Below are 21,674 nucleotides of genomic sequence, written 5' to 3'. Positions count from 1 at the left end.
ACTCAAATAACCACTCATTACAACAGAGGCATGGTGAAGAGCATCTCTGAACGCACAACACGTCGAACCTTGAAGCAGATGGGCTGCAGCAGCAGAAGACCACACCGGGTGCATCTCCTGTCAGCTAAGAACAGGAAACTGAGGCTACAATTGGCAAGGGCTCAACAGAATTGGACAATAGAAGATTGGAAAAATGTTGCCTGGTCTGATGAGTCTCGATTTCTACTGCAACATTTGGATGGTAGGGTCAGAATTTGGCGTAAACAACATGAAAACATGGATCCATCTTGCCTTGTATCAACAGTTCAGGCTGGTGGTGGTGGTGTAATGCTGTGGGGGATATTTTCTTTGCACACTTTGGGCCCCTTAGTACCAGTTGAGCATTGTTTAAACGCCACAGCCTACCTGAGTATTGTTGTTGACCATGTCCATCCCTTTATAAACAGAGTGTACCCATCTTCTGATGGCTACTTCCAGCAGGATAACATGTCATGTCACAAAGCTCAAATCATCTCAAACTGGTTTCTTGAACATGACAATGAGTTCACTGTACTCAAATGTCCTCCACAGTCACCAGATCTCAATCCAATAGAGCACCTTTGGGATGTGGTGGAACGGGAGATTTGCATCATGGATGTGCAGCTGACAAATCTGCAGCAACTTGCGTGATGCTATGATGTCAATATGGACCAAAACCTCTGACGAATGTTTCCAGCACCTTGTTGAATCTATGCCACGAAGAATTAAGGCAGTTCTGAAGGCAAAAAGGGGTCCAACTCAGTACTAGCAAGGTGCAACTAATAAAGTGACCAGTGAGTGTATATTGACAGACACACAAACCATCTCCACCTTTGGATATTAACTATATTAGTGTCTCAATGTGGTAACACAGCGTTTTGGAGGCTTTCACACAACTGACTGTGATTGGCTAATTAGATTGATTAACTCAGGGCATTTCTTTTTTTAAACTGTTGTCCATGTTGTTCTGTTGTAGCAGGAGGAATCACAGTAGCTTTATTGCAGATCGTCTTCTGTTAGGGCACGTATGTGTGTGTATACATGTCTTGCTATGGTTGTGGGGACAAATTTAGGTTCGAAACCATCATTGTGAGGTCACTTTGGCCAGTCTTCACAGTTTCAAGAGCTTTTTGAGTGACTGAGGTCAGAGTTAGGATAAGGATTCAAAAATCTTAAGGAATTTTCTAGTTATTATTATTATTATTATTATTATTATATCACAAGTCATTATAAAATTATCTAAAACCTTAACTGGCAAATTCACTACCTGCCAAATACAAAGTAGCGGAATAAAAAGTGAAAAGTACATTTCCCTCTAAAATGTTGTTAAGTGGAAGCATAAAGTCGAATATGATCCGTGCATGGAGTATAATTCTTCAGCAGTTGTTCATGTTGTATAATAAAAAATTCCAGTTTAGGGGGTATTGCCTAATGTCGTTGTCATACTTGCGCTAAATGTACATATATTCTAGTAATTCATGTAAAGTAAAAAAAATAGAACCTAAGAACAGCACTTGATGTGAAAGTACTTTCTACCACTGACGTGTGTATGATACTGTGGGGGGGTGCATAGAGAGAGTGCAGAACAAATACTGACGCCCTCCACCACTTTCTATTGCACAAAAAGATGCTCTTGTTGCGTTCACCACTGTCCTGCTGTCTGTCTCCACGTGTTCCAGTCTTTTCTACAGCCCCTCCCCTTCTGTTCCCAGGCTCTGAGCCTATTGGTTAAGCCTCCTGTCACTCAGCGTGCGATGGGGAATTTTTGGAAGAAAAAAAAAAGAGCCACGCCCACCTCGCTGCTTGACAGTTCGCTGCTTGACGTCACTGGTTCCGTCCCAACACGGAAACATGGAATAATGGCAACGGTTGCGTTGGTGTTATTATGGATTTAAAGCGGTACTACTAGCTTAAATCTCAACGTGTTTGTTAACTGTCAGAACAGCTTTGGCCATGTTAAACGGCCGGTGTTAACTTTTTGACCGATGGACGCCCGCGCTAGAAATGGAGAGAGAGTTCGACCTCTGTTGTTAGTTCAATAGCTTTAGTCTTCCGTTTTGTTCAGAGCCATGAAAGTCGGTGTTTTGGGGGTCATGGGTGTTCTGGGGCGCCTGCTGCTGTCTCTTCTCCTGTTGTCCTGGGAAGGCAAACTATTTCAGGTAAACTTTACAGTGTGGCTGTTTCTGTTGTTGTTGTTGTTGTTGTGGTTGTTAATACTGTTTGTGTCTTGCGATTTATGCGGAGCTTAGAACGCAACTGGCATCACGCTGCTCTTCTGTGTCTATTTCAGGATCAAGTGAAGTTGCCATGTTATGACAGGACGTTTAAAGTGTTTAGCAGCTCACTGGGGAGTCTGAATTGCCTGAAGAAAGTTAATACCGCCTCTCCCTCTTTCTCTTTCTCTCACTCTATGTCTCTCTTTCTCTCTATCTGTGTGTGTGTATGTGAGTGTGAGCGCGTGCCTGTGCGCAGCTCCATGGGCCCGTGAGGTCCGGGTGGGGGGCTGGGGGGGTGGGGGGTGGTATCTGTTAATATTTATTGTTTGATTGAAAGAACTCAGTTAAAAGACATAAGATGAAACAACTACGAAGAAACTCAAAAGAACTACAGAGACACAAAATGGCAACAGAGATGCAAAAACATTTTAAGAGATACAATAAATAAATAAAATAACCACAAAAAGATTCAAAATGACCGCGAAGAGATGCTCAATTACCACAAAAAGGCACAATACAACCACAAAGAGATGCAAAACGACGATAAAGACACACAAAATGACCATAAAGACGCATAGAATGATCATAAAGAGATGCCAAACAAGCCTCAAACGACTACAAAGAGACACAAAATGACCAAGGAGATACAAAACAACCACTAAGAGAATAGAAATTACCATAAAACGACACAAAACAACGACAAGACCCCAATTGACCAAAAAGACACACAAAACTACTTCAAAGACATGAAAAATGAACATGAATAGGTCACCTAGTAGGGCGTATACCATAATTAAGGCTTGTTTGTTTGTCCTTATTGTAGCGGACTAGGTTCAAATCTAGCCTAGGCCCATCTAATAAAGAAAAGTAGAAATACCATAAAGAGACGCAAACTGGCTTTCAGTCTGGGGGTCTTTTGTATGAGCGGTGGAGGGGCTTTTATCTGTCTGATTATAATTCACCTGTGCGTGTTTGTATGTGTATGTGCATGAGGACGTCTGTGCAAGTCTTTACTCTGCGTTTACCATGGTGTGTTTTTACCACAGCGTGCTGCTCTGTTCTGTGTTGCCAGTTGCCACCCCTTGGTGGGTAAATATGGGAGCGGTGAACACACACATTGACAAACACACACACACACACACAAGCTCTCAAGTGTAGAGTGTAGAGGGTGTAGTGTTGGTAAGGAGAATAAGGATATCCTGCTAAATGAGTAACAGTCTGATTATGGGAGAAGAAACTTACTGCAGAGCCAGACTATCAACCCCTGGCAGACCTGACACACCCACTCCCCCACACGCACACACACACACACACACACGCACAGACACGCACACACTGTAGTTGAGCTATGCTGAAATCTTGGATACATGACACGGTGACTGAACTCCCTGTCAGACAGCTGGCCTAAAGTTTCTCTCTCTCTCTCTCTCTCTCTCTCTCGCTCTCTCTCTCTCGCTCTCTCTCTCGACTCATCAGGTTGGAGGGGTCAGATCAGTCACCCTCCCAGAGTCCCTCCTGTTTGTCTCAACACTGGACGGTAGTCTGCATGCTGTCTCCAAACAGTCAGGAGACATCAAGTGGACCCTACGAGAAGGTTCATACTTACAGACATCGGTTATATTTCCTGTTTATTTTCATTTTAAAAATTTCTCATGAAATCGTTCTTTGAATTCTTTCAGACCCCATCATCCAAGTACCTGTCTACCTCACAGAGTGAGTAGCATACACATCGTTATACAAAAATTTGACAAGATTTGTTGTCTTCTTTACTTAATCTTTGATCTGATAGCACCTGAATTAAATCCAAATGGAGATCATTTTATTCCTTTTCATGTAGGCAAATTTGCTTGTGTTTAGACAGCATTTAAAGAGTTTTGTAGAAATAAGTGTTTAAAAATGTTCTAAAAATAAGGACCTGAAGGGGCACCTTAGAGGACTAGAGGTTAAGACATAAAAATGCACAAATATATATACTTTTTTGACATTAGTATTGTAAATTGAAAGCAGTATTTAACATTTAAAATAAAACCCATTCCTACAAACACGTATAAATGAATCATTGTACCATCATTGTATGAATGTTGTTTTTGTAGGCCAGGTTTTCTCCCGGACCCCAATGATGGCAGCTTATATGTACTGGGCGGCAAATACAAGGAAGGCTTGATGGTGAGGAAACGCAATGTTTGTTTATGTGTGTCAGTTTGTGTGTCTGTTTTCACTTTTTGAACCCATTGTTTTGATTTATCTGCAGAAACTGCCATTCACCATCCCAGAGCTGGTTCAGTCAGCTCCCTGCAGGAGCTCCGATGGTATACTCTATACAGGTGAGACATTGTGTGTGTGTGTGTGTGTGTGTTAGACAGTGACATATGCCTAGAAAAAGTATGATTTTTTGTATCAATGTGTGCTAGACAGTTGTCAGAGATGGAGAATGACAGATGAAACAAAGAAATATTTGACATGCCTCATTGATGACACTGCTGCAGGTAAAAAGCAGGATGTGTGGTTTGTGGTGGATCCTGAGACGGGTGTAAAGCAAACCAGTTTAACCACCTCCTCCTCTGAATCCATCTGCCCCAACACTCCTCTGCTCTACATAGGACGCACAGGTATGTCACACAGGTAGACACGCACATGCACACACATGCATGTTGCTGAGGTACAGTCTTGGCCTGCTACTCATGAATTTTCCACCTGTTTGTTTTCCAGAATATGTGGTTACCATGTTTGACACCAAGACACAAGAGCTGCGATGGAACGCTACCTACAATGATTACTCTGCTCCCCCTTACGATGAGAAACAAGACTACAGTACGTCCCTGGACATACATTCACTTAGACAGACAGACAGACATGACAGGATTATGGGTGGATTAGCTAAATGTAAATATGAACTTCCTGCTAATATGTTAATACTAATACTTTGAATATCCATATGTCTAGAACAGGTGCATTTGTATCTATGGAATGAAAGAATAGACTACTGTAGAGTCTCTTCGCTTGTAGTCTCATGAATTAAATTCAACAACATTTAAGTCGATTAAAATTTTTGGTGCATTTTCTTGTCCCATTACTATTTCTAAACCCAGGAATATGCTTTGAATCTTAAACTTATAGCTTTTTTATTGTTTGCTCTATATTTAAAAATGTATTAACAGGCTTCAGTGAAACATGGTATATAGTTAGTGAAAGAATAGGGCTATTATTTTTTTTTTTTTTTGGTGCAGATCTTGTTGTATTCCACCCTGTGCGATACTAACCTGTACTACCTGCTTTGCCTCCAGAAATGGCCCATCTGGTGTCGAGCGGTGATGGTCTTGTTGTGACAGTTGACAGAGAGACAGGTAGGGAGAGGTGTGTGGTTTTTGCTATGTGAATATATCACGACTTTTATATGTGAGGGGTTGAGTGTGTGCCTTTTATTTGATCTCTGCCCTCCAGTAAAACTAAGTGCTCCATTTTTGTCTTCTAGGTGACGTCCTGTGGAGTCAGAACTATGGCTCACCCGTCGTAGGTGTCTACCTGTATTCTGGTGACTCGCTAAGACACGCTCCCCATCTGTCCCTCGCCATGGAAACGCTACGCTTCCTCACATTCTCCTCTGCCAACGACCAGGCAGACACACACTCCACTTTGAAGTGGAGCTATCAGTTTGTAAAGGAGCAAGCCAGTGCACAAACACAACTTGTGTAAGAGAAAAATTGTTGGTGTACACACACATGCATATGAATGAGTAGAATGGTAAATGGACTTGCACTTATGTAGCACTTTTTCCAGTCTTACTGACCACTCAAAGCGCTTTACAATACTTGCCACATTCACCCATTCATACAGCCATCAGGGGCAAAGTGGGGTTCAGTATCTTGCCCAAGGATATTTCAACACGCGGACTAGAGGAGCCGGGGATCGAACCACGATTTTCTAATTAGTGGACGACCCGCTCTACCTCCTGAGCCACAGTTGCCCTTGTTATGTTCAGTCCTGAAGTGATATCCTCTGGCTGGTTTCCTGACTAATAGTTATTCATAATGACTGTAACTAGAAGGGTTGCAGAGAGCACAGACCTTGGCCACTTCTGAACATCCTCCGAGAACTGCCCTTATACTGCACCCAATTGTTGTTGTGAATACAGAGGTACACAGGGTATATGCAAAGACCTTGTAAGTCTCTTATTGTCTCAATCATGATATCTCCAGTGATATTATCATACTCCCACATCCACTTACTACAGGCAAAAAGTTTGCTTATAGTCTTTTTATCCCACGGTAAGGTCTGTTTCACTGAGAGTTAACTGGTAACACAGTATTAACTACTAGTACTGCAGTTTAAAGGAGCTCTTTTTAAGTTTTGCTATCGCTACTTAGCCAGCATTAGCATTGACAGCTGTTTACTTACCAGACTAGAAGAAACGTTGCGAGTTCAGCAACAAACTTCATTCCTTTACTAACCAAGAGCTGTCTCCAGCAGTGGAAAGTAACGGCAATGTTAACTCTCACCTCCCACATCTTTTAGTTAGCACACTAACCAGCTAGCCTCGTCTCGTCACTTTCTGATAGCGACTCACTGTAGCCTCCAATCTGCCCTGAAGACATAGCGCTACTCAGAGGGCGTATTATAACCTCTTGTCTTGTAAACACAACAATGACCAAAGTTCTTGTCAAGCAACAATAGCCACCACCTGCCTCCGGCAAGAAAACACATTCAACGGCAGAGAAAACTTTAAACTTATTATAAATTAAATATAACGTCAGTTTAAATGTAAAGTTTTTATTAAAAACTAGTTTGTATTCATATTTCAGTTATTGGTGTTAACTGATAATTGTTTTAATCTGGAAAACCCCAAATCTAATCATTATTCCTTGTCCAAAGATCAATATGATGATTTATATTTGATAAAAAATCACTGTGTGAGTGTTTGAGGTATCCTGCTGATAGAAGCTTGACAAGTTTTCACTTTCACGCCGAGGAAATAACCCAGCTTTTCTTTCTTAAAGACCCACTCTCTTTGTTGGAAAATTGGATTCTCACCTCTACGCCTCAACTTCCCTCGTCCACCATGGAGTCTCTTTAGTGGTGAGTTCAAATATATAATCCATTTTTGTTATATATCAGCATTCACACATCCAGTTTCCTCCAACATCCACATCTGTAGTAGCACTCCCTCCTACTTTAACAGAACATTTATAATACAGTACAACAGATCAGGTTTATCAGAAAGCGAACAACTGTGTGTGGTTTGTGGTTCTGGTTGTCATGGCAGCCTCGCGGTCTGACCCTGGCTCGGATTGAAGGTCCTGATACGGCAGGAGTGACGGTCAGAGAGCCAGGGGAGTGTGAGATTACACCGTCCACTGATGTGCGCTATCCGCCAGGGAGCACAAACAGCCAGAAGAACCACTGGCTGCTAATAGGTAAACACACGCACAGCCTACACAGCCTTTTGAACAGAGAAACTATTGATCATGTAGACATGGAAGTACTGAGCTAAAGCAGGCAAATCTCACTTTTAACTTGAAAAGTCTCACTTTATGGTCAGAATGTCTTGAAACCGGATACATACACAAAATGATGAAAGTGAAATTCTGAAATCTGAAAACCCTCACCCTTTTTTTTACCATATTGAAATTTTAGAAGCAAGAACTCTGGCTTAAGAAAAAAAAAAGGTTGCAAAGTTCCCTCAAAACTGAAATTTCTCTCTGATTTATTGACCAGACAAGAAAGTGACCCCAGCCCTGACACCAACACAGACATTCATACAGCTCTAATTTCATTACATGTGTGTCTTTATGGGTTTTAGGCCACCATGAGCTCCCTCCAGTGGCCCACACCACCATGCTGAGGGATTTCCCAGTCACTCTGCAGCGTTCTGGTGAGGCAGTCATCCCCCCTCGACCTCCTGGCTCCTCTGCCTCCCCTGTTTCCCCTGCCTCCCACTACCACCATCGATATGTGAGTCACACCACAACTTAAGACCTGAGAGTCAGTAAATTACACCAATGATATTAGGCAATTATCCTCTCTTACTAAGCTAATACTGTCCATTACAGCCAGCTTCAAGCTGAGCCAGAGACCAAAGAATCGATGTAATGAACTATTCAACGGCCCTTTAACAACCACTTTGATCGCAGACTGCTTTATATGAAATAAAGCAGACAAACACAGATAGAAAAAAAAAACTGAAGCCTCATCATATTTTCATTGTGTCTTCTCTCTGTTGTCTTATTGTGTCCTTCAGTTCCAGACAGTTGCTGGTGGCCACAGCGACACTAATGCTAACAGCGGAGGGATGGATGGGGGCAGTTCAGGACAGGCTCAGAGGCCGGCCGCTGTGCTGCCCGTCTACGTGACTCAGGACCGTCTGACCCTGGCTGTTCTGACGCTGCTGCTGGGGGGATGGCTGGCCTTCGTGCTCACATACCCTGTTGTGAGTTTGTGTGTTTTATGTCTATGTGCGTTTAAAATGCAGGGCTCGTATTTATCAGACTTCTTAGAATCACACTTGCTCTGAAGTACCAGAAATGTACAGCAAAGTGTAAAAATAAGATTTATGAGCAACTTTCAAGTGATCACATGACTGATCACATTTGTTCAGAGGAGGAATAGCCAGTCAGAGATATAGACTGATAGATTACATCTGCCTTATTGTACATTATTCAAAAAAATCTTTATGGTTCATTCAGTGGCATGTTATTCTGTTAATTTTATTGAAATCTTAAAATCTCTGGGAGTGACTTAAATGGGAATGAACAACAATTGAACATATTTATGATGTGTAAATATATGAATGGAAATTTAAATAATAGGAAATTGGCTGAAATGGAAACAAAATTGAATCAGTGTATATTTATTCTTGTTGGTTGTTTGCACCCTGATGAATGCCAAACAATTAAAAAGTGGTTTAACATGATATCAAATGTTCACATGCAAATAATTAATTATAATTAATTATACTGCTTCAGTTAATGTATTATTATTATTGCAAATTCCCCCCATGGATAAATTTAATTAATCTAATTTTATTTTATTATTATTTTCATTATACAGAAAACAGATCAGTGTGCACTGCAGTCACTTTGAGCAGCAGCAGTTTGATAAATACAGTCCAAGGTTTCAGGGTTTATTCTTGAAGCAATAGTTTTTGAAAATGTTTAGACATACATTTTCTGGCCAAGAGTTCAATGACAGGATTGAACCATGCAACTAACTATTCTCTATAAAGACTATATAACTATTCTATATAAAGACTGGAAACAGGGGGAAACAGCTAGCTTGGCTTTGCCTGAAAGTTTAGTCCTCCTTCCAGCTCCTCTGAAACTCACTATCTAACACACTGTGTTGTTTTTGTTCAATCCATGTGAAAACTGAAGTGTGAAGATGAGAAATTATAATTTGGAATATTTCTTGGCAAGATGCAGTGACCATGTGGTAATGATATTCTCATCAAACTCTCGGCAAGACATTTCCCAAATACTGAATTTCTTTAAAGATATGAACATGTGATGAAATATCCATTCTTAGATTCAATTATGTGCCTTTAATTGGTGATTGCAGGCTGTCATTGCATCTGAAGGGTTATTTTGTAATAGAAAAGTTCATCTCCTGCAGTTAGGTTTTCATCTACTTCTGTTTAAATTAGTAAGTTCTAGTGCCGGCTATTCATTAACCCCTGAAGAACAGTTATGAATATTTTGTTCACACATGTAGGTCTAACAAAGAAATTATGATAATAATGTTCACAGTTGAGGAAAAAGTGAAAAAATACCTTCTTTTTTTTTCTGGCTGCATTTTGCATAATGTCAGTGAAGAAGATGTAGCCGAAACCTTCTGGAAACAGCTCTATGTAATGTGTGGTAAACATTTGACTAATTATCGTCAGGAATAAGAAAAATAACTGTCCCAAAATAAACACAGAGATGCAAAATGTACTGTATTCACCACCACTGTAGCTGTTTTTATGCTGCCACGGTAGAGATCATAAAGAGGACATTAAATCATTGTGGTGGCTTTGTAACTTAATAACAATACATTATAGACGCATCATATTTGCAAAAAAGGTGATTAGATTTTGTGGTAATTTCCAGCATAAATTTGTATCTTAATTAATGAACAGGTTCATTTTTGTCAAGCACTGTGTTAAAAATAAATCTATATTTCTAAGCTTGGATGTGCTATGGTTACAGTATTAAACTCATTAACAGTGGCTGTCTGTCATATGAAGACAACATGTCAGGACAGATGTGTATGCTTTCATCAGCTTATTTAAATGGGGCATAATTTGTTACAATAATAACAGTAATTAGCAGTAATTATGCAGAGGCATGCACTTCAAATGGCTCTTTTTTAGCTAGTTTTGAGGGCTTAATAGTATTTACTGTGTTTTTCTTGGCAGTCTTGTAGCGTTGTGTTACAATATTCTCGATGCTGAACTCTCAACCTCCATCCTCAAAAAGCCTTTAATCTGATCTGTATCTGTTATTGTGTTTTCTCTAGCGTGCAGCCCAGCAGCTGAAAGCTCAAAGGCAACTGGAAGAGGCTTTTGAGTCTCGTCTGCAGCGCATGCAGACCAACATGCAGACAAGCACTCAGACAGTTTCTTTAGACACAACCCATTCAACTGACACAAACCTCTCCAGTGGTAAGCAACTGATAAAACAAGTTCTCTGATATGCTTTATTCCCTTTATTTAAAGACTTATGGGTTGAGTTCAATGATTAAACGTTTTCCTTTTTATTGCACCAAAGACATAAAGGATTATTAAAATGCATAAAGTAGTTTTGAATCTCCAAGAGCAGAAACATTGATTATTCATTTCTTGATTAAATTAGGTACAGAAAAAGTTAGTTCTATATAAAACTTGCAAAAGATGTACACACATACTTTACATCTACACTTTTCTATATCCAGACTCTTTGCCTGTGTCTGCTGACCCTCCGCCTAGTCCTCACGCTCACAGCAGTGGCACCTCAGATGTTGATAAAAATGGCACAGCTGGGCTCAAACCCACAGCAGGTAAAACATCAAACATTGTTTGTGTCTTTAGACATATTGTATATCATATCCTTCTGTCCTTCGCTGTTCAGATGAGATTCATTTCTCTCTGCTCTTTTCTTCTTTCCCACCTGTCTCAGAAGGAAACAGTGATGAGGTGCAGGTGGGTAAAATCTCCTTCACTCCATCTGACGTCCTTGGACACGGCACAGCGGGAACTTTTGTCTTCAGGTATGACAGTGTGTGCATGTGTGTTTTTCACTGTGCTTTGTTTTACCACTGTGCTGTTACCACAGTTGATAGCATCAGCCTTAATCATTGAACTATATCAGTGGATTTACATTTGTTAGATCATTAACTGCAAAACAGATATACTCTACATTTCTGCCAATTATTTTACAAAGTGTAACATAGGTTTTAACACTGTTTTACACTGACATTTGTTGAGACTGATTTATTAACAGGATGAAAAATAACTTGCAGAAATTTTCCTTGAGACAGTTTGAGGAAGTAATCCATCATAGTGAACAATTAGCTGCCTTTATTTGGTTATTTGTTGTATTAAGAAGGCCTCTGAATGTCAGTGTCAAAGCAATTTGGTTTTCATACCATAGTGAAAAGAATGTAAGTCAGTGGGTAGATTGACTTCTGCTCTGCTTTGGAAAAGGGTCAGCAGTGACAGAAAGCTTACGTAATTTTGAGTTAATGAGCTAAATCATACAAAACCTCAGTTATTTAACATGCAGTTTACTGTAAAAACAGTAACAGTAAATGTTCTCCACTGCGTGTGTGTTTCCTCAAAAATTGCAGACATTTTGAGACAACATATATTGTTCTGACACACACACACTATTCATGATATATTATGAATGCTCTGTGATATTAGGGGTAAATTTGACGGGCGCCACGTGGCGGTGAAGCGAATCCTGCCTGAGTGTTTTGAGGTAGCAGAGAGAGAGGTGCAGCTCCTCCGAGAGTCCGACACTCACCCGAACGTCATCCGATACTTCTGCACGGAAAGAGACCGCCTCTTCACATACATCGCCATCGAGCTGTGCACTGCAACCCTGCAACAGGTCAGTGTTTGTGAAAGAGCAAAGTACTGTAAGACCATGTCAGTGCACTCTTTTCTACTGTTAAAGCAGTTTAGAGTTAGCAGGCCTTAATGACAAAACTAACACATGTTGTTGCATGTTATCTGATGTGTCTGTGTTTTCTGCAGTATGTGGAGGATCCATCTTGCTTCCCTCAGTTGAACCCTATAACTCTGCTGGAACAGACCTTGTGCGGCCTTTCACACCTGCACTCACTCAACATAGGTCGGAGAAACACACATATACACAAATATACATGTATACACACAAAAGATATTCCTAAACTCCTGCATATGGCATGTAGTACTACTTTACCGTGACAACTTCTTATTCCTCCCTCTCCACCTGACTCCTTCATCTCTTCCTTTAGTCCATCGTGACCTGAAGCCTAGAAACATCCTCCTCTCCGGCCCCAGTGCGTTGGGTCGGGTCCGAGCTCTCATCTCTGACTTTGGGCTCTGTAAGAAGATCCAAGACGGTCGGAGCAGCTTTTCTTTGCGGTCAGGAATACCAGGAACTGAGGGGTGGATAGCCCCTGAAGTACTGCGGGATACACCTGGAAATAAACCGGTAAGATGCAAATTACAGGGCAGAGTGGTCAGTCTTCAAACCTCCGAACTGATTCAGTCAACTCTGATAATTGGCCACGGAAAAGAAACAACTCTTCAGACGCAGAATTGACGGTTTAAAACTGTTTCTTTGTTTTTGTTTTGCTTGTCATTTTTCAGTCTTAATAATCTCCCGTAACCAAACCCAAACACCGAGGCTGAGAGACTCTACATACTGTTGTATTTTTACTCATGTTTAGACTTTTTGTATTTGTCAGCTTACTGATAGAGTTTTTCTCTTCTTCTTCAGACAGCAGCAGTGGACGTGTTCTCAGCCGGCTGTGTGTTTTATTACGTGGTCAGCAGGGGGCAGCACCCTTTTGGCGATGCACTGAGACGACAGGTCAACATTCTGTCAGGGGAATATTCTCTCTCACATTTTATGGAGGATATACACGGTGAGGGCACACATCTGTGCACATGTGTCTTTCTGAGTTTGTTCATCCTGATGGTTATAATCTTTATTGTGAAACACGTAGTTAAAACAAATCTGTCCCTCAAGAAATCTGCATTCTTCCAGTCCCAATAGTTAAAGAATTAAAATTCTGTAAATTCCTTTGTTATTTGTGGAGGCTTTGAATTCCTTTGAATTTCAAATCAGGAATAATTTGCATGCGAATGTAGAGGAATGGGTGACTTTAGACACATGTCAACAAACTGTCTTCCTAGCAAATTCACTTCAGCTCCAAAAAATATTCTTGCCTTCACTTGAGGTAAGTTTTATTTCTGGATGCCTGACGAAGGTCCAAGACTAAAACATAGTATTTCTATTAAACAGAAGGATTTCAACCTTTTCTTGTGCATTTCTGGACCTGGGCTTTTCATCAGACTGCGTTTTGGATCATAATGATCACAAAAATCTGTAAGATTGTAATGAAACAGACATAAAACTATACATGACTTACCTGAAAACAACATTTTATATATCTGTGAAATCAGATGACGTCATAGCACAGGATCTGATTGATCAAATGATCAGTGCTGAGGCCGAGTCTCGCCCCTCCACCGCCTGTGTGCTCAAACATCCGTTCTTCTGGAGCCCAGAGAAGCAGCTGCTCTTTTTCCAGGTGTGTTGAGACAGTTTAAAGAGGTCATTTGGTTTTGGATAGCAACGTTTGTGATGCTACAGGTCTCCTTTCATTTCTTTCAAAAAGTTATTTTTTCTTGGTTGCTGTTTTAAAAAAGTTAAAAAAAATAGGTTTTATTTTTGTTTCCTGGTAATCAACACTGATCAAGAAACGTGCAAGAGGGCTATGAGTCTGGGTAGTGCAGTTAATTGTTAATGTTTCTGCAAGTCTCTGTCTTAAGACTCACATTTTTCTTCTGTGTATGTTTCTGTACGAAGGATGTGAGTGATCGCATTGAGAAAGAACCGGCAGACAGTCGGATTGTGGTCAGACTGGAAACTGCAGGACGAGCTGTGGTCCGAACCAACTGGAGGATGCATATCTCTGTGCCTCTACAGACAGGTACACACACCAACATGCCCACATAGTATCACATAACTGTGCAGGATTACGAAGCCATCAGTGGTGAACAATAGGTTTTATTCTCATGTGCATTTCAGACCTGCGGCGATTCAGGACGTATAAAGGAAACTCAGTCCGAGACCTGCTGAGAGCCATGAGGAACAAGGTCAGTTGACACACTTATATGACATACACTTCGACATGACACGTTCACATGGACACCTTCAGTCTGTTTTTTGACTTTCTGCATTCCGCATGTTACAGAAACATCACTACCACGAGTTGCCGCCAGAGGTGCAGGAGACTCTGGGCGAGCTGCCCGAAGGCTTCGTCAGCTACTTCACCTCACGGTTTCCGCGGTTACTGATGCACACACATGCTGCTCTGCACATCTGCGCCCATGAGAGACTGTTTCACCCGTACTATCTGCCCCCCAGCGCCAGATAACTTCCACATGACTCTACACTCCATACACTCTTAACACATTCACACACACAGACACTTACACACACACACACACACACACACACACATACACATACATCGGTTTACTTTTTTGGTGAGCGAAGGAGATCCCTGACAGTGCCCTGTTATTGCTTTTGTAAAGCCCATACTGTTTTTTTTGGGGGGGGGGGGGCCAGTGCTGTGAAAAAGTTTTTATATGCCTTGATTTGATGTTTTATTGATTAATTCTATTTTTCTCCAGCCATTGCTCAAGAAATCGTTTTAAAATTAAATTAAAAAAGCACTCTGAATGTGTGTCTCCACAAAGACTGCATACTGTACATTTGTAATGTTAATAACTTCTTCACCAGAGGAAATTATTTTAAAGAATTTATAGGGTGAGAGACATTCAGCAAACATCTCCACCCTGAGGTTCATCTGAAACATGCATGATGTTTCATATTAAATTAATAGTAAAATATCACTTCTTTTATGAGGATATTCACAGTGTGAAAAAGTTCTGTCATAATGTGTATGACTGTAAGCAATGCTGCTCAGTTCCCACATGTAGACTGTAGCTACAGGCTTTAGCTTTTAAAAATGTAATGACTGCCTGTGGAGCCAATAAAACCTGATGATAGGTTCATATGGAACCTGGTGGGACTTTAGAGTGTGGGATGAATTCACTTTACTAAAATATGAGTCTCCTGTGGAGGGTGATGATCACTTCTGAAGGGCTTTGGAGCTCAGATTAACTTTGTCACAGCACTGTAGGTAACACAGACACTGGACAACACATTCATGAAAACAGAGCTTGTGTTGTTGTTACAAAGCTGCGTGTCACAGAAGAAATCTCCATTATCCATTTAACCCGGCTACTTCAACAGTTTACTTTCGCCGTGTCGGTGTTGCTGCTGTGCCTCTGTCCACTCCTCTGCAGACAGGCTCCACAGTATTTGCTTCGCTGTTTGTTTTTATGTACTTGATGTATGTGTGTCCTTTACTGCACCTCTGAAGGTAGCTACATTGACTGAACAATGTACTCGGCTGTGTTTTTTACTGAAGGCAGCACATTGAGCGTAACAGCCAAATATCATTGGGGCTGTTAAATGTGGGCAGTGTGCATATGCTGTGAAAATCTTGATTTATCACCAGTGTGTCTGGGCAATAACGCAAAAAATGGCAACTACATTGCACATTTCATTTGAAGTTACAGACATGTGTGGGCAATTTTGTGCTGTTTACCCATTTTTAACTGAAATGCAGTATGTTTCTTTGGATCAACACGCCTGAATATCGACACTGCTTCACAGGCTCACAAAACGCTAGCAAACGCTCTTAGAGCCATGTGAAGTTCCCTCCGTGTACCTGCTGGATGAAGTTTTTGTTTATAGTGCTGCAGTAGGATGAATGATGAAGAATCAAACTTTTGTACTTTTTTTTTTTTTTGAATGAGTGAATTAAATCGATGCTTTGGGTGTGCCAAAGAATGAAGTAAATCAAGTCTTGTGTTTGAGTTTGTGAGCAGACAGAGAAAGGAAACTGCAGAATCAGTTCGTATCTTTTGGTCTTAAACATTAACACTTCCATTATACACAAGTTGGTGAGAAAATAAATTGTAATAATTAAACAATTATTCGGTTGTCACTCATTATTTTACAGCGCAGTAATAAGTCGTAAAAAAATTACCTTAAAGACTCTGAAAACATTTTCTCAATCTGCTGCTTACTGTGAGCGATGTGGTCTTACATGAATGTGGTATTTCCTGCCAAAGTCAGCACAGTTTTCACATGACAGATTTCTGTATTTGTTTTTTTCTCTGTGGATTAAGCAACATTTGAATCAGGATCTGAGAGAACAGTTGTGGGCTTGTTTGCTTGTGTTTCCAGGCACACATCAATCAAAGCTGATCAAAACACAACCACACAGACTTACTAAAGCACTTTAAGTGTTTGATAATATTGATATTAATTTTCCATCAAACTTTTGTTTTTTTTTTATTTGTGAACATTTGACATATTCATATTACAGAGAAATAATAAAAGTCATCCTTGGACTTTTTTAAAATTAAAATATACACTTAAAACTCCTGGGATTTTGATAGAGAGTGAAATTAGCTGCATGTAAGTATTATCTATGAGAGGTCCAGCTCTACGTTTCTCAGTTTTCAACAGATAAAATGCTGCGTTTACCTCTTTCCCAAAACCTCCATCAACAAGTTCAGCGTAAAATAGGTGGTTTAAAAGGACACGACTTCTCCTGAATCATTCCTTAAATTAATTCAATACTACTGGATAATAACAGCATGATGTTCCTCAAATACAGAACGTAATTATCTAAGGCCTTGTTGCAGTAGGAGTTGCTACAGTGATCAGCAGTAACCATAAGGGATAAAATCATGAGAAATAAACCTTCATTGCCAAGGGGTGCAGTGTAGCTGTCTCCCTTTCAAGCAATAAGCATAATTGCAGTTGGTTATTTTCATTTTTCTAAACCTAGTGGAGAGGAAAACATCATGCTGTTACTGTTGATAGACAAGATAAGCAGTGGTGTTTTTTTTATGTAATTTACAGAGTAAATGATGCATTAGTAATAATGCATTCTGAGACATTAATTACGCTACGTGAGACTTCACATTTCAAATATGATCCTGTTTTTCTTTTTTTTTCACACCACCATCACCACCAACACAGCATCACAACAATAGCAATAACAATAACAACCTAATGACCAGGATCATTTGGTTCAGTTTAATCATGAAAGAGTTGGTCTTACTCATGATGACAAGGCACAAGATTTGAATGTGTCATATACGTGTGAATTCAGCCATGCTGAACCACGCTGAGCCGTGCTGTGATTAACTCCCACAAAATCTGCCAGAACTATATAACCTGTATGACTATATTTTCCTGGGAAACCTGTCAACGAATAGATTTGATGTTGGAGAAACCTACTGACATTGAAGTAGATTGTTTTTGTCTGTTTTTTTTTATTTAGTTTTCTTAACATATTGTGCTCTCCTCATGCCTCTAATACTTAATTGGAGCTTATTCCAAGTAAAGAAATTCCCTCTTCTGTAAATTTGCAGGTCAATGATGTGTGAGATTTGTTTTTTTTCCCATGAATATCTTATTTATATGTGTGCATTTGTGAATGAAATGTGCCCAAACAAAACTACTTACCATGCTTATGTGGCTGGGTTAATATATTTTTCATTTATTTTTAATTATTTTTTTTGGGTGAACGTTCTCAAAACTTTTGTGTAATATTCTTTGTCATAAAGTTGGAGTGACATTTTATTTCTGGCTCCATTTTGAATAGTTTTTTTTTTTATAGTTCCTGTTTACCTGTTGTAGCAAGGGGGGCTTTAATTAACGACGTACAAAACGACGCATGAGTGACGTAGCTGCACGCTCCCCGTCAAAAGCTGAAAAACGTTCGTGCCGGTAAGGGCGTGTTGTGATGTTTGTTAAGCTGCGCACAATTAAAACTAACTTCTGTTGGTTTAAACTGCGTGTAACTGTAACTATACATCATCGTGTATGTGTTGCTGAGTTTCACACTTAGTTTTGCTGGTTAAAAAAAAAAAAAAACTCCCATTACTTATTAAATCTGTGGAGTTTAGTGAGTTTTGTCCTCATTATTATTTTCCCTGTGACTCGCTGCAGGGGTCAGAGAGTGAGAGCCGGCCGCCGTGAGTCGTGACTGTGCCCCTGCTGCTCCTCAAGGTGCGTTATAGTGTTTGTTGTTTGTAATGTTCGTGTGTTACTGTAGGATTGCACTGAATGAGAAGCCTACTATTAAGGAACTTTTATTTTTTTTTATGTGATGCCCATATTTATGTATAGATTGGAGATTGAGGCGTCTGCTACAGACTTTGTATTTTGTTTTTATCTGTACATTCTTTTGGTGTGCACATTTTGTTTATTTTTTATTACACATGTATGAATTTTAATCTACTTGTGTACCAAAAAAAAGCTGGAAAACCTTTGTGCTGGGGGTCAGGGAGTGAGAGATCTGCCACTGTGTGTGTGTGTGTGTGTGTGTGTGTGTGTGTGTGTGTTGAATGTGCCCCTTGCTGCTCCTCTAGAGTAAATGTGCAGATCCTGATCCCTGGTGGGACTGGTCTTCTTCAACCATTCTGCAGCTGCTACTCTGAAGAACACTTTAAAGGTCAGTGCCTGCAAAACACTGAGTTACTTTAAGCCTTTTTTTCCAAGTTACAAGAGAAAACATGAGAGTCCAAACCACAGGCAGTGGTGCGTCAATTAAAAATGTTGCATTACTCCTTTTATATCAGCAGAGGGAGACATCTGCCTTGTACATTGCTCCTCTAAACTACTGAGGATCGACAAGTGATTAATAAACTCTTTCCACATGTTCAGTTTAATTGTTGTAAGAGGCATGAAGTCATTTTCCTGAGGTTGTGTATGCATATGTAGTTGTGTTTATCATTATCTTTCCGTGTGCGTCTGTTGTGCCCATCTTCACTGATTAACAAGCAAACTGCCCTCGAGGCTCTGCGACAAAACAGAAAACACGTCCTGCGGAGCTGATAACATGCCAGACATCACTGAGTTAATTCCACTGTCAGTGTGAACTAAAACAGAAGAGGTTTAATGACGTGATGGCCTGGGGTCCAGTGATGTGTCATGGCCAGATCATCCGCTAATGAACCATTAGTTGTTTATATTTCACTGTATGATTCATTCGTTGGTCCGTTCTCCAGTTCCCATGTCCGTGTGTGTGTGTGTGTGTGTGTGTGTGTGTGTGTGTGTGTGTGTGTGTGTGTGAACGGTAGAGGCAGAAACACAGGGAGTACTTGGCTCATTATTAAATATCAGAGTTCAGCTGTAGGCCCAATCAAAACAACCTTAGGGAAACATCAGCTTAACCAGAGTCATGAGACCAAATTCACTCACACACATGCAGACACACACACACACACACACACACACACACACACACACACACACACACACACACACACACAGCTTTGCAGATAAATGTGGGTGATAGTACTCAGGTCTGAGGTTAGTCAACAGACCCTGAATCTCTAATTTCTCTAATACATAATTTTAGCTAAGTTAGATTTAAACTAAGAAAGATCATAATAAATTGAGGCTTGCTGTCTCAGGAACTCATTTGGGCCTGGTTTACAGTGGGGTGTTGGTAGGTCATTGGTTTCATATAGGATATTTAGTGTGGGTGAGTTGCTTACGTGTCACTAAGTTGCCATACCGGCATGCTGACATGTTGTTGTTGGTTTTTTATGGTGTTTTTTATGGTCTTTGGGGGATTGCTAGCGTGTTAATAAATGATAAGGCTAAGAAAAAACACGTTTCTCTCTGGAGGACAAAAAATGACTTTGGATATATTATCATGCTGCTCGCTCTACCTTACAACTGGATGCAGTTTATCACTTCTGTCGCTAATGATTTTACATGAGTGTGTCTTATATCTTCTTTTAATGCATTTGTTCCTTTTACTTTTCACCCACCTTCTTTTAATACCTTCCTGCTGTTCGGTTTTTGTGTGTAACTTCTTTTTGAATGTAAAGCATTTTTGAGCACCTTTTTTAAAAAGCCCCGTATAGATAAAATAAATTATTATAATAATTATTATTGCTGTCATTATGCTTTGTGCTTCATTACAGGAGGTAGATAACATGCTCATTGCTGTGTACTAAATGAAAAAGCAGAGTGGTTCTCACTGGCAACAAGAAGAGCTACATTTATTTTATTTTTTACATTTTTGTGTACGTGAGGTCTGTTTCAAAAGCTGCTCATCAGGCCAGATCTCAGGCCTGTTTACTCTAGTCTAGAGGATTTTAAAACCTGAATGTCTCATCCCGCTGGCCAGTTTGATACTTCAAACTTAAAATCTACTTGGTGATGTCTGTGATTGTCTCTGACGCTGTACGTGCTTTTCTTATGTCTGGCTTTGCACTCAGGCATCTCTTACAAAAGAGAACTTAATCTAAGTGAAATTACCTAATAAATTAAAGGTTACAAATTCAAGGTGGTTGCTAATGTGTTCTGATTGTTTGCCGGCGTTTTACTAGCTGGTTACTATGATCTTCTAGGCAGTACTAGGTGGTTGCTATGGTGTTGCTATAGAGTCACTCTTCTTGTTTTATGTGCCGGATTGACAGCTGTTTAGTCTGGGGTGTTAACAAGTAAACTCAATTTATCTATCAACTTGGAAGTATGCAGCTGCAGTGACCAGCACGTGGTGGTTGGTCATGTGACAGCATGTCAAAATGCAGATCTGTGCAAATCACGGTGTTGCACTGTTGCTTGCCAAATGAAAACAAAAGAGTAGCTGTTCCAATTAGATAAAATATTTTTTTTGTCCTGGAGGTTTTCAAAATGGCAAAGTGCAAGGAAAAAGTACAAAAGATATGATGCCAAAAGCAGCTGAGTTTACGTTTGAGGAGATATTAATGTTAGATGCACAATTTTTTTTATGAAAAGACAGTTGACCATTCCACACAGAAACCATATTTGCACCTACTGTGTGCAGTTATCGTAAAAAAATATTGGTCTTTTTCACAGAGGACATCTTGATTTGTTACAGCAGGAAACAGTACAGGGGTTAAATAATAACATGAATGATTCCTGCACACTGCCTCACTATTGTCATGGCTACCTGGGAGTCATCGTTAATGATATTAGCAACACCTGTGCCTTTCCCACTGTGACAAGTCAAAATGTCTGCTGTTAAAAAAGGCCTTGTATCTTCCTAAGTGATTCATAAGTTTGTATTCTTTGCTTTTTGTAGTCACATTAACATGTTACAATATAATAATAATAATAATAATGTGAGTTGTAGTGA

At 40.1% G+C, this 21,674-nt stretch overlaps 1 protein-coding gene across 2 annotated transcripts; it reads left to right on the top strand.

The window, feature by feature from the left end:
* Window positions 1-1,827: 1,827 nt before the first annotated feature.
* Window positions 1,828-16,473, top strand: ern2 (endoplasmic reticulum to nucleus signaling 2). Of its 2 annotated transcripts, none has more exons than XM_023417427.2 (24): window positions 1,828-2,177; window positions 3,711-3,828; window positions 3,914-3,947; window positions 4,328-4,400; window positions 4,486-4,558; window positions 4,721-4,843; window positions 4,944-5,045; window positions 5,519-5,578; window positions 5,707-5,923; window positions 7,229-7,307; window positions 7,495-7,645; window positions 8,032-8,183; window positions 8,470-8,658; window positions 10,725-10,869; window positions 11,139-11,243; window positions 11,366-11,453; window positions 12,109-12,298; window positions 12,445-12,541; window positions 12,687-12,886; window positions 13,175-13,322; window positions 13,864-13,991; window positions 14,270-14,393; window positions 14,492-14,559; window positions 14,658-16,473. In XM_023417427.2, exons 1-24 carry the CDS (start codon window positions 2,088-2,090, stop codon window positions 14,838-14,840), a joined length of 2,937 nt encoding a protein of 978 aa, XP_023273195.1. In that variant the 5' UTR covers window positions 1,828-2,087; the 3' UTR covers window positions 14,841-16,473. The 2 variants fall into 2 exon arrangements, with proteins under 2 accessions (XP_023273195.1, XP_023273194.1); XM_023417426.2 differs by having other exon boundaries at window positions 11,363-11,453.
* The last annotated feature ends 5,201 nt before the right edge of the window (window positions 16,474-21,674 follow it).

Source organism: Seriola lalandi, unplaced genomic scaffold (genome assembly GCF_002814215.2).
Source record: "Seriola lalandi dorsalis isolate HSWRI2012SDOR001 ecotype SW California unplaced genomic scaffold, Sedor1 jcf7180002054574, whole genome shotgun sequence".
Classification (NCBI taxonomy): domain Eukaryota; kingdom Metazoa; phylum Chordata; class Actinopteri; order Carangiformes; family Carangidae; genus Seriola; species Seriola lalandi.
The sequence above is the reverse complement of the archived record's forward strand: the minus strand, read 5'-3'. Positions and strand labels throughout refer to the sequence as shown.